At 46.3% G+C, this 12705-nt stretch overlaps 1 protein-coding gene across 12 annotated transcripts in view; it reads right to left on the reverse strand.

The window, feature by feature from the left end:
* Positions 1-6880, reverse strand: part of ILKAP (ILK associated serine/threonine phosphatase) — a 33917-nt gene extending 27037 nt beyond the window's left edge. For all 12 annotated transcript variants that reach the window (XR_012421629.1, XM_045368034.3, XM_074010627.1 and 9 more), the window contains exon 1: positions 6669-6880. Coding sequence is in view for 3 of the 12 variants with exons in the window: in XM_045368034.3 (XP_045223969.1) it covers positions 6669-6723 (55 nt within the window). In the remaining 9 variants the exon portion in view is untranslated. The remainder of the gene's footprint in view (positions 1-6668) is intronic.
* Between the last annotated feature and the right edge of the window lie 5825 nt (positions 6881-12705).

Raw genomic sequence — 12705 nt, forward strand, 5'->3', positions numbered from 1 at the left:
CTTTATATTCCTAATACAAACGGGAAAATGTATTCTCATCTCTCAGGATGACCCTAAACAAATTAAGGAATTGCAAATACTTTCACTTTTCTTACAAGTGACATAAAGACTCTACAAGTATACAAGAAGCAGAAGAAAGCCATTAAAAAGTATTTAGTATGGCCAGGCGTGGTGGCTCACACCTATAATTCCAGCACTTTGGGAGGCCAAGGTCAGGACTGAGGTCAGGAGTTCGAGATGAGACTGACCAACATGGCGAAACCCTGTCTCTCCCAGAAAAACAAAAATTAGCTAGGCGTGGTGGTGGGTGCCTGTAGCCCCAGTTACTTGGGAGGCTGAAGCAGGAAAATAGCTTGAACCTGGGAGGCGGAGGTTGCCATGAGCTGAGATAGTGCCACTGCACTCTAGCCTGGAGGACAAAACCAGACTGTCCCCACCCCACAAAAAAAGTATTTAGGATAACCATTACTCAATGTATTAATCCACTTACAAGAATTCCTAATATCTCGAAGTAGGTCACTTTTGCCCAAACGACACTGAATCTAACAATCAAAACGCCCGTTCTCCGGACAGACTCAAAACCACATGAGATGATCCAGCAATTACGCTGCATTCAGTGGGGTCACAGAGCCAGATGTCTTAGGACAAGGGAGGGGACATTTACAGGTAACAGCCCAACCTGAAGAGCAAACAACCCTTCCACTTGTACCAGATCATATTTTAATTTTTGAATTAACTTGCCCGTCTAAATCAGGTCTTTCCATTGTCACTGTACAATGGGGGAAGTCTTCTTTTACCCAGGTAATAAATACATTTTCAGTTCTTGCAAGCATTCCTCACAATGCAACTTCCAGCTTAGTATTAATACTAGCCTGGCCCCCTCTCCTTTGGCTACAATTCAATCAGATGGTGCCCCAAACTGAGCCCCATCCCCAGAGAACTGCCTATCACCTTCTTTCTCACTCTAGAATACTATGAGAAGTATTTCAATTAAACACAATGAGACCATCTTACATTTTGCTGGCCACAACTGGGAATGGCTTCTAAAAATGATAATACTGCCTGCCTGTCAGGCACTATTCTAAGAGCTCTATACATCTTAACTCATTTAATTCTTATGAGATAGGTACTATTATTATTTACTGATTTTTTTTTTTTTTTTTTTTTGAGACGGAGTCTCGCTCTGCTGCCCAGGCTGGAGTGCAATGGCCGGATCTCAGCTCACTGCAAGCTCCGCCTCCCGGGTTCACGCCATTCTCCTGCCTCAGCCTCCCGAGTAGTTGGGACTACAGGCGCCCGCCACCTCGCCCGGCTAATTTTTTGTATTTTTAGTAGAGACGGGGTTTCACAGTGTTAAGCTAGGATGGTCTCGATCTCCTGACCTCGTGATCCGCCCGTCTCGGCCTCCCAAAGTGCTGGGATTACAGGCTTGAACCACCGCGCCTGGCTGATTCTTTTTTTTTTTTTAATTGAGACAAGAGTCTTGCTCTGTGAGCTAGGCTGGAGTGCAGTGGTGTGATCACAGCTCCCTGCAGCCTTACCCTTCTTGGCTCAAGCAATCCTCCCTTGTCAGACTCCCGAGTAGCTGTAACTACAGGCATACACCACCATGCCCAGCTAATTTTTTAATTTTTTGTAGAGACAGGGTCTCACTATGTTGCCCAGGTTGGTCACGAATTTCTGTACTCAAGCAATCTTCCTGCCTCAGCATCCCAAAGTGCTGGGATTACAGGTGTGACCCACTGCTCCAGGCCCTTACATTCTATTTTGAATAAACTGAAATTCAAAGCACCGGGAGCTTGCAATCATTGGACAAAGTGTGACCCTGACCTAAAAATTTGGAAGAGGCCCCTCCCCCAATCTTAAAAATACTAGAACCCTAGTGAGAAGACAAGACTAAAAATGTTTATTAATCATAGTTAATCTAACCTAGAACTACCCCCCCACCCCCACCCCAGTTATCTACATTCTGGAGCTAAGTCTACTGGAAGTTATATACTATGCTGAGAAAAATACCCTTGGGTTGGTCATATTCAGGTTAAAGGTTGCTATATCCAATAAAGTTAAAAAAGGATGTTAAAATACTTTGCTGGAACTGTTTTTTATACGTCAATTTTCTTTTCAACTATAAAATAAATCCAGGTGTTTTCCAAACGCCACACAGGTATTATCAGAAAAAGGGGACGGGTTCCACCGCACTCCTCAACCACAGTATGAGTTTAGTATGTCCTTTCCACTTTCCTTAACGCTCATGTACATGGATACATGCATTTTAATTTGTAGAAGACAGTCATACTCTACACAATACTCCAGATATATTGTTCACACAACCCATCAAGGCATGCTCCAGGCCAACACACTCGAGTCTAATTCATTCTCTCCAACAGCAACATATGCGAAGCATCTCCACTCCTTCGACCAGATCCTACTGATGGGTTCAAGCTTTTCCCAGTTCTTCATATGACAAGTGACGCCACAATCAACAACCTGATACATGTATTCCTGCTTAATATGCTAGACTGCTCGTCAAAGAATATTAGTTTAAATCTCATAGAAGCCAAAATTTGTTCCCCCAAAAGTTGTAATTTTCACTCCCAAAACACTTTATGAGAATGTCTATTTCTCTACACATTCACCAATGTTACCAATTGTTGCTCATCTGATAGGTGAAAAGGTAACTAGTTCCTCAGCAACTTTCTGTTGATGGGCCATTTGTATCCCTTACCTCTGGACCGATAGAATACATCCTTTGACCATTTTTCTAGTGGGTTTTATTTTTTCCTATTAATTTTGTGAGCCTTTCTCATACCCTTAGTAAGTATATTGTAAATATTTTCTCTGTCTTTTGCCTTTATAGTATCATTTGTCCTGCAGAAATTTTAAATTTTTACATAGTCAAATTCACTTTATTTTATGACTTTTTTCTTGTTCAACCCTGTAGTTTTACAATTAATCTGTTTTCCTATAATACCTTAACCTTTATTTTATGTTCAAATATTCATTTTTTTTTTAATTGTGGAGACAGGGGTCTCATGATGTTGTGCCAGGCTCTTCTCAAATTCCTGGCCTCAAGCCATCCTCATGCCTTGACCCCCCAAAGCGCTGAGATTACAAGTATGAGCCATCGAGCCCAGCCTCCAATTTTTTAAAAAGTATTTTTAAGATGGTGTGGCAAATATTTTACTTCATCCTCAACAACTTACCATCATTTTTTAATGTACTGGTGTAGCAACCAAACAAGTAAAAGAACCACCCTATAAAAGTGAAACCAAGTCACTGGCAAAGCAATTTTAAACCACGACATCTGTAACTGACATATACGGATTGTCAAATACAAGCTGCCAATCCTAAAGACATCAAGTTGGCACTTTCATGGGTATGACATAGAAAAGTTCCATTTCTGCCTGATATGAACACACTTCTTTTTTTCAGGTAAAATGTATATATATCTCCTTTAAAAAACTTGATTCACTCAGCAATTAAAACTTTTAAGGGCTTGATAAAACTACTAATTTAGCAAAATACCTGAAATGTTTAGTGCATTCTATGTATCTTTCCAGATTATAAAAATTTAAGAGGTTTGGGGTGGAAACATTAGCTGCAATGTTTAAAACAAAAATAAAAAGATCTAAACAAAATATTAATGCATTTGATGTGATATAAGCAGTGTAGTATTCACCCTTTGGACACTTAGTGCTTTCCCATAATTCATTTAAGACTGCATTTTTCCACTTTTAAACACCTGTTAATGGCTCAGCCAGGCACAGTGGCTTACACCTGTAATCCTAGAACTCTGGGAGGGCCAAGGTGGGCAAAACACTTGAGCCCCAGGAGTTTGAGAGCATCCTGGGCAACATGGCAAAGCCTCATCTCTACAAAACATACACAAATTAGCTGGCTGTGGTGGTGCACACCTGTAGTCCCAGCTACCCAGGAGGCTGAGGTGGAAGAATCACCTGTGCCCAGGGTGGTCGAGACTGCAGTGAGCTGTGTTTGTGTCACTGCACTCCAGCCTGGGCGACAAAATGAGGCTGTCTCAAAAATAATAACCCCGGCTAACATCTATAAAACATGATACATTCTACCCCACACCATGTGCAGCACCATACATACTGTACTGATTTGTACAGTAACAGTGGGAAGTGTCACCTCTTTTTACAGATGTAGGAATAGCCACAGAAGGCAAGAGTTAGTAAGTGAAGAGTTGGATTCTAAACCAAATAGTCTGGTTACATTTCCTGTTATTGTGCTCTGTGAAAATAACTAGGTCTTTTATTGTTCACTGCATTATGTGGTACCCACATACCATGTGTGAGAGTCATGATGCACAGTGTACGCTCATTACTCCATTCACTTTAGCAATCAATATGATTTATTCAAAGTATGGTTTTTTTTTTTAAATCACAGTATTTTCACAAATATGTGAAACCAGATTCTGTTCCTGTACAAACGATTTTAACCTGTCAAATCTCATCTTGTTGTTTGTAGCTAACTGCCTGCAATAACTGTGGATCCCAACTGTCACTCATTTTAGTATTTAATCCCTCTCAGCTTCCAATCATCTACAAATTCTGAGATCTTCGTTTTAAAGCTATTTTAAAAAATACACTCAGCCAAGCAGGACCTGTTGACAATTGTCAGGGTCCTCCTGGCAGATGGGGAGCAGTTAATCAATCCATTTTCGGGGGGTCGGCAGTTTAAACACCATGCACCCCCTCTGCCACCCTTTCAGCTCAGTCGAGGTTGGAAACTGAGTTTGGAAAAAACGGCTACAGGACGTACTTTTCCCACTGTATCTGGCAAAAGGCTGCTAACGTGCCACCTTAAGAGATTTTGAGTTGCCAGGTTTTTTGTCAGTAAAGGGAGCCTACCCCCGAGCAGAACCTAATTGCAGGTAAAAGGCAAGGGAGACTTTAAAACTCATAGGTTTACAGGCACACCAGTGAATCCAAACACTGCTCCAAATATATTGATAGAAATTATACTCCACCAACAGAGAAAAAAGACTGCTACACAATGTCAATTTTTACCCACAGCTAGAACCGTGGTTATTTTGAAAATGAATGGCTGAGTCAAGTTCAAAGACTCCAGGATCAGTTACTGAGATGCTCTGTACCATCAGAATGGTCAGTGGGGGCAGGGCGCGTTGGCTCACACCTGTAAGTGCCGAGGCGCGCAGATCACCTGAGGTCAGGAGTTCAACCAGCCTACCCAACATAGTGAAACCCCGTCTCTACTAAAAATACAAAATTTAGCCAGGTGTGGTGATCGGAGCCTATAATCTCAGCTACGAGGGAGGCTGAGGCAGGAGAATTGTCTGAACCTGGAGGTTGCAGTGAGCTGAGATCTCGCCGTTGCACTCCTGCCTGGACGAGAGCGAGACTCCGTCTCAAAAAATAAAATAAAATAAAATGTTTTCTTGCCCAGAATTACCGCAAATCACAAGGCTGCTCATCTTTAGAAGCTTAATTCAAACACTGCCTCCTTCCCCAGTCTCTCGGTGCGCGACAATCCCTCCTCAAGAGTCCTCAGCATTTCCCACAGTCATTAACTTTTGCCAGTTTTAATTACCGTAATTAGCACCCTTCAGAAAGCAGCTCTTAGAAAACGAAGGCTGGGCCTTACTCACCTCCGTCTGCCCTACAACAGCAGTTCCCAAACCACTGGTCTCCAGCCTCCGCTGGGTTGGCCTGGGGATTCAGTAACAGATTCGGAAACCCCACTCTCAGGGATTCGGATTTATTGGGGCTGAGGTGGGCCTGGAAATCTGAATGTCTTAAGTTTTCCAGGTTTTCTGCCCCCAAGTTAAGTTTGGTAATAAGGCCCTAAACTACAACATCAAGCTGGAACTCTTGCATAGGAAATATTCACGCGTTTTGACAAATGAAACCCGGAGACTGTAACCCACGGGACGCAGGGATTAACCCGGGCCGTTTCACGCTGCTAGGATGCTGAGCTCAAACCACAGCCCACAGGGCCTCCCACTGGCAGGGGCCAGGGCTCAGCAGATGAGCGGACCCCTTAACTTTAGGGAGAGGGAGAACTTCCCGTGGTCCAGGAAAAAAAAAAAAAACTACTGTTAATTATCACAAAATCATAGGATGGCGGAGGACGCATCCTGTCTTCCAGGCTTCAAAAACGCGAAGGATTAAGATGGTGATTAATTCAATCTCCTGTGCAAAAAAACGCCAAGCCCCTGAACTTGCACCGGCCCTGAACGCTGCCGTTCCACAGCCCGCGGGTGAAGCGCGGCCCGGAAGCCGGGGGCTGGCGGCGCGCAGGGCACCCCGGGCCGCGGGTGGAATCGTGTGGCACGGGGGTCCGCAGGGCCGCCGGGCGTTCAGAGCTGGTCCCTCGGGTCGGCCCACGCTGCCGCGCCAGGGCCTTCCACCGCCACGCAGAGGGGCTGTGGCCGGGGCGGCGCTGCCCTTTCCTTCCTGCGTAGCGAAAATGGCGGAGCGGCCTCCCCGAGCTCCGCGAGCAACTGGGCCTCTCGCGGGGCGGCCAGTGGGCCGGACAGGGCCGGGCCAGGCAGGAGCAGGTCCCGTGCTGCCCGCGCCGCCCGCCGCCTCCCAGCGCGGGCACCGCCTCAGCCGCCCCAGGCCTCAGGCCGCCGCCATCCCGCCCGCCCTCCCTTCCCTGGCCTGCCCGGCGGCAACACCGCTTACCGGCAGCCGGGCGCGGCGAGCGCTCGGGCTCCGGCAGGTCCCCAAACAGGTCCATGGCGGAGGCTGGGCGGCGACGGCAGCAGCGGCAGACGCTCAGCCCGCGAGTAGCGGCGGGGCTCCACACCCCGGGCGGGCGGCGGCGGGCGGGCGACACGCAGGGGCTGCCGGCCCCGTCAGTCACCTGCAGGGAGAGCCCCGGACGCCACCAATCCGAGCGCGTCGTGGCCCGGCCGCCCCAGAGGGCTGCGCGCGGGCGGGGCGGGGCGGCTGGAGCGGCGGGGCGAAGGGAGGGGCGGGGCAGTGCGCATGCGCCTAGACCCCTCCCTCCCGGACAGCGAGCCCGGCTGGCGGTGCCGCCTGGGCCCTGCGGTGTTTCCCGCCTTGGCGAATCCCGGGCCCCTCGTGCTTTTTCCTTGGCCGGGGTGTCCGATTTCTGTCAAGTTTCGTTGAGTTCCTGTCCAAGAAGGCCTGTCCTGTCAATCCAAGGGCAGCCCCTGATGCCTGGGAAGGCTTTCTGGAGCTCTTGCCATCTCTTCGGCTCCTCCTTTCACCACGGCGTGCCTGGTTCCTGGGCTGTTTTAGAGGCTGAAAAACCGAGGCTTGGATGGAGTGGCCCTGGGCGTCAGGACGGAAACCCCAAAAGATGCTGGAGGGAAAGGAGGCATTCCCTGACCTGTCTGCACCCACTGGTCTCTGTGGGGAGCGGAGAAGAGGGACTCCTCCTTGATGGTGTCCCCCTCTATGGCTATAAAGAGGAAGGCGGCCACTGACATCGGGGACCTGGCCTGGTTCTGCAGCCAGGACTTGGGGTTGGTCTGGCACAAACAGCTAGTCCTGAGTGTTCTCTTTGAATATGGACAATTTCATAAAACACCAACATCAGGCCATAATACAGATCAAGACCAAAAAAACAGACCACTGTGTCATCAAGTCTGAACATAGACAAAACAGGAACACTGTCCAAGCCGCAAAAGTGACCAAACTTCCCTCGTCTCGGCCAGTAAGATTGCTGCTTCTTTACCATTACATGTTTAGCCTTTGTCTAGTCTTCCTGCCATCTAGATAAGCTTCATCAAGATATCCAATCATGGAATCCTCCTCTTCCTGACATCCAGTCCAGAGCAAAGCCCCGTTTCCATAAATGTTTCCGCAAATCAACTAACACAAACCCAAATCTTACGCGTCCGTTCCAATACCCTTTACCCAAGTTCCCCAGGTTATGTGGTCTCTCTCTATGCAAAGAGTTCAGCCCAATTCATTCCAGGTCAGATGTGTTTCTGGCGCTCTCTGGCTGTAGGACATGGAGGGAGCCCAACAAGGCTTCATGCCTCTCATCTACATGGCTTCTCACTAGCAACTCTTTGAGATCTTCATGCTGCCTCCTCCATTACAGCAGAAACACTCAAGTAACAATGCTTGTAAGAGTTAAAGAGGAAAGGAATACAAAAAGAGGCTCAACAGTCAAAGACAGGTTTATTTCAGAGAATAAACCTGAGAGGGGATTCTGGCCAATTTTGATCAGGAGCACTCTCTCTTACAGACTAAGCGTTCTCTCTTACAGAATAAGGATACTTAAGGGTTTTGGAAGTGGGGGAAAGTTTATTGCAGGGTTGGAATGTCTCTGGTTGGAGGGGAGGCTATTTCGGGGTTAACATGTTTCTTGTTGAAGAGGGGTTTATCTTAGGGTTGGAATGCTTCCGATTATGCTGACATTAGCCATTAGGCTGATGTTTTGGGGTGGGATTTAGGTGGTTTTTTAATCAAGGGGAACTTAGAATGGTGGTGTTTGTCCAAGATGGTGATGCTCCTGTTCTGTCAATCCAGTCTCTACAGTTATGAAAAGGACTAGGGGCAGCACGTTTTTTCTGGCTACTTCCTGCTGGGGGAGCGAGCAGAGAGTTCTTTGGTTTCAGATTGATTGTAGGAGTAACGCTGTCTGTAGATATTTTTGGGTAATTGTCTGTGAGATGGCCATGATCCTGCTGGTTAAAAATCTTTGAAAAAGGTTAATTAAGCAGGGTAAGAACATTATTCCTAGGCATATTTTTAGGAGAGGGCCCAGGAATGGGATGACCCATGTTAGGACTTTGTTTTAAAACCAAGAATTTATTTGGTTGTCTTGCTATTCTCTTAGCTTTTTAGCCCTCTCTTTTTTTTTTTGTTTTTTTTTTTTTTGAGACAGAGTCTCACTCTGTCCCCCAGGCTAGAGTGCAGTGGTGTGATCTTGGCTCACTGCAAGCTCCGCCTCCCGGGTTCATGCCATTCTCCTGCCTCAGGCTCCCGAGTAGCTGGCACCCGCCACCATGCCCGCCACCACGCCCAGCTAATTTTTTGTATTTTTTAGTAGAGACGGGGTTTCACTGTGTTGGCTACAGGCGCCCGCCACCACGCCCAGCTAATTTTTTGTATTTTTTAGTAGAGACGGGGTTTCACTGGTTGGCCAGGATGGTCTCGATCTCCTGACCTCATGATCCGCCCGCCTCGGCCTCCCAAAGTGCTGGGATTACAGGCGTGAGCCACCGAGCCCGGCCTTAGCCCTTTCTTTAAGTTTTTTTAGCAGCGTCTCTTACTGGACCTGATTGGTTGAGATAGAAGCAACATTTTTTACCCAATGAGAAGCAGAGGTCCCCTTTTTCAGATGTTATAACATCTAATTCCCATCTATTTTGGAGGACTACTCCAGCCAAAGAGTCTAGTTGGTCGTGGACTCTTATTAGGCTTTGGGCCATATCTTCTAACGAACTCTGCAGTTCTGTTGAAAGAGCTTTCAAGTATGTTAAACAGGTGACAAATCCACTTGCTTCCATCCCAAGCCTGGAGATTATACCTAGGGCAGCCATCAAAGGAATGACGTGGATGACCCTCCTCTTCCTAACATATTGGATGGTTGGAACAGGTAAAGATTGATTAGGAGGAACTAGTCCAATGGAGGGAGAAAGATAAACTAGGGTACAGATTCCGGTCTAGTTGGTGGGGAGGCTAAGATATATGTGTTGAGGCCACACAAAAATAACAAGCCTTTGTTGTAAATACAAGCGGAGATGTGGACAGAAAATAAGTGAATTAAAGATGAGGTGTTTGTTCTTTCCTCTGGTTCATTACTCCAAGTGGACAAGGAGGAGGCCAGGGAGACACCTACTATACTAGAGATATAGGAAGAGTTATTTTTTACAGATTAATGCGGTCGGATGTTGCAGCATTGATATTGAGCCACGGAAAAAGATGGGCACTAGGAGCAGCACAGTTTAGGCCAGAGGCATTGACTGAGGGAGAGGCTGTCAAACGAGCCAGCTGCAGAAATGCTCCATTTGCTTCAGGTGATACTTGGTAGTTAACCCGATTAGTTTGATGGTCAGAGGGGCGTTCAACAATGATAGTTCAATTGCATAGGTTAGATGTTAAGGACCCTACAGGGAAATTTCCTTCCGAGGCTGAAAAGCGAAGTGAGGCTTGTTGTAAGAGGGGGTTGTGTTTAGTTATGAACCCTTCGATGGGAGGGCCCTGGGGCTTAAGGCACTGTAGGGAGTTATCATAGGTTTGAAATAATTTGTTGGCCTGATTGGCCCTGGAAGTGGGATAATCGCTGACCAGAGTGTCAGCTCTTTCAAAAAAGGAAGCTCCTTTTTGGAGTTTGTAAAGTAGGGTTGTGTTTCCTGTTAAAAGGTCATGAAGGAATGTGGGAAGGGCTGTGGAAGCTGAGGAAGACAGCGATAAGCACATCCAGCACTGCAGAGCAAAGGAAGAGAGCCTCAAGAGAGATTGTGTAAGGTTTATAGAGCGTTCTAGTTTGAGACCAATGAGGAGTGGTTGTATTGATGAGGTTGATGTGATTAGGGAATTTATATTGAAAGAAACAAGCAAAAAGAGAAAAAAGTTATTTGGGTAGGAGTAAAGTCCTGGAAAATTCTTTGAACTTAACCAGCAGGATCATGGCCATCTCACAGACAATTACCCAAAGTTCCCATAGAGCAGTAATGAGCTGATCAGGATGTATAATGGGAGCTTCATAAGGGTACCACTGAAGGTGTGTAACAAGGTTAGTTAGGAAGTGATGAAAGTTTGGGAGCGAAAGAGATATAAGCGGCTTATGTAGATTTCTCCTCCTTTTCCTCGGGGATTCAGGTGAGGCGAAGGGAAGTGTGTCCTGGGAGACACAAGAGAAGGCTGAAGGGGTTTTAGAATTGGTTGTTTGGGTATGTGGTGAAGGGAAGTCTGTTTTCTTGAGAGAAGTACAATGAAACCAGTTGGGGAGTCCCTGGAGTTTTGCTGCTGTGGATGTGGTAAGGATGATCTGGTAAGGTCATCAAACATTTAGGTGTGAAGGGGGAATTTAGGGGTAGGACTGGGATCTTTTACCAGAACCCAGTCTCCTGGCTGTAGGAAGGGATTAGAGGAATCGGTGATGGGTTGTGGCAGGTATTTGTCAGCATATTCCCAAATGAAATGGCAGATGGTATGTACAAGAGGAGAAATGAGAGGGGTTGACCCTGAGGTGGAGCAGAAGGGGCAAATGGTCTCCCATACATGAGTTCAAAGGGGCTGAGCATTAGAGATTTACATTGGAGCACCCGAATTTTTAGAAGGGCTAAAGGCAAAAGTGTAACCCAGTCTTTATGTGTTTGGTGTGGGTACCTGGTGAGGGTGTTTCTGTAGAATGCCATTCATTTCTTCAACCTTTCCTGAAGATTGAGGTGGAGAGGGGAGGTGCAACTTCCAGGCGATTTGTAGGGCTTGTGCAAGTGTTTGAATAATTTGAGAAGTGAATTCAGGGCCTTTATCAGATTGAAAAGACAGAGGTACCCCGAAGCTGGGGATGATTTCTACTATTAATTTGTACAGTAGAAGCTCGTTTGTTGGTTGTGGGAAAGGCCTCGACCCATCCCAAGAAGGTATCAACCAGAACTAAAAGAAATCGAACACTTTTTACTGGGGGCATATGGGTAAAACCAATTTGCCAGTCCTGTTCTGGAAGGTGTCACTTGGCTTGATGGATTAGGAAAGAAGGGGGTCTAGTGTTGAAGTGGGGTGAAGCTTTTTTACAAATAAAGCATTGACGGGAAATGGCTTTTAACTGTTTCTTTGTATCTGGGGTTATGTGTATACGGGAACTTAAGAAATGCTGCAGAGGGGAATGGCTAGTGTGGAAGAGGTTGTGAATGACCAATAGAAGAATTGTTTTTTCAGGGTCAAGTAGAACTGATTTGTTTTGTACGAACCAGTATGGGGGTTTAAATTGTGTCCCCACTGTGATTAGTTGTTGTGTTTGGTGTTCTGGATTAAAGGAGGGGACATGTTGTGTGAAGAGAAATAAGTGTTGGGGAATTGGGTGGTTGGTTGAGGTGTGTTTTGCCCAATAGTCAGCCTCATGGTTTCCTAAAGAAATGTGGCTTTTGTCTGATTGATGTCCTTTGCAATGGATAACCGCAACCTTTTCTGGAAGTATAGCTGCCTTTAATAGAGGATGGATACGTTTTCTATTAATGATAGGGGTTCTTTTAGCTGTGAGATAGCCCTACTCACTCAAAATTTGGGCATTGGAATGGATAATGTTACAGGCATATTTAGAAGTGGTGTATATATTCACTTGTGTGTTTTTTGCTAGAGTTAGTGCTCTTATTAGGGCAACTAATTCTGCTTGTTGGGAGGATGTGCCCAAAGGCAAGGGGGCAGCCTCTACGGCTTTCTAGGTGGGAGAGAGTGGATATCATCATGATATCCTTTCAATGATGGCATATTCTGCTTGGAGTTTTTTGATGTGCTCCCATCTATAAACCAATCTGGGGCTCCTTTCATGTGAGTACAAGTAAGGCGGTGATACATAGAGAACTTTCAGTTAGATCAGAGCGTGACTGTTGATTGGGGTCTAAAATCGGTGTTGAAAGTAAAGAGTGGCGGGGTTAGTCGGGAGCATCTATGAAGAGAGTTAGAGGGTTGAAGGAGAGTTGAAAATAGGGCTTGCATGCGAGAGGATGAGCTGGAGGTGAGCACCTTATGGCTGAGCATATCTTGTAGACTGTGAGAAGAAAATACCTGAAGA

This window comes from Macaca fascicularis, chromosome 12 (assembly GCF_037993035.2).
Source record: "Macaca fascicularis isolate 582-1 chromosome 12, T2T-MFA8v1.1".
In the NCBI taxonomy this organism is placed as follows: Eukaryota; Metazoa; Chordata; class Mammalia; order Primates; family Cercopithecidae; genus Macaca; species Macaca fascicularis.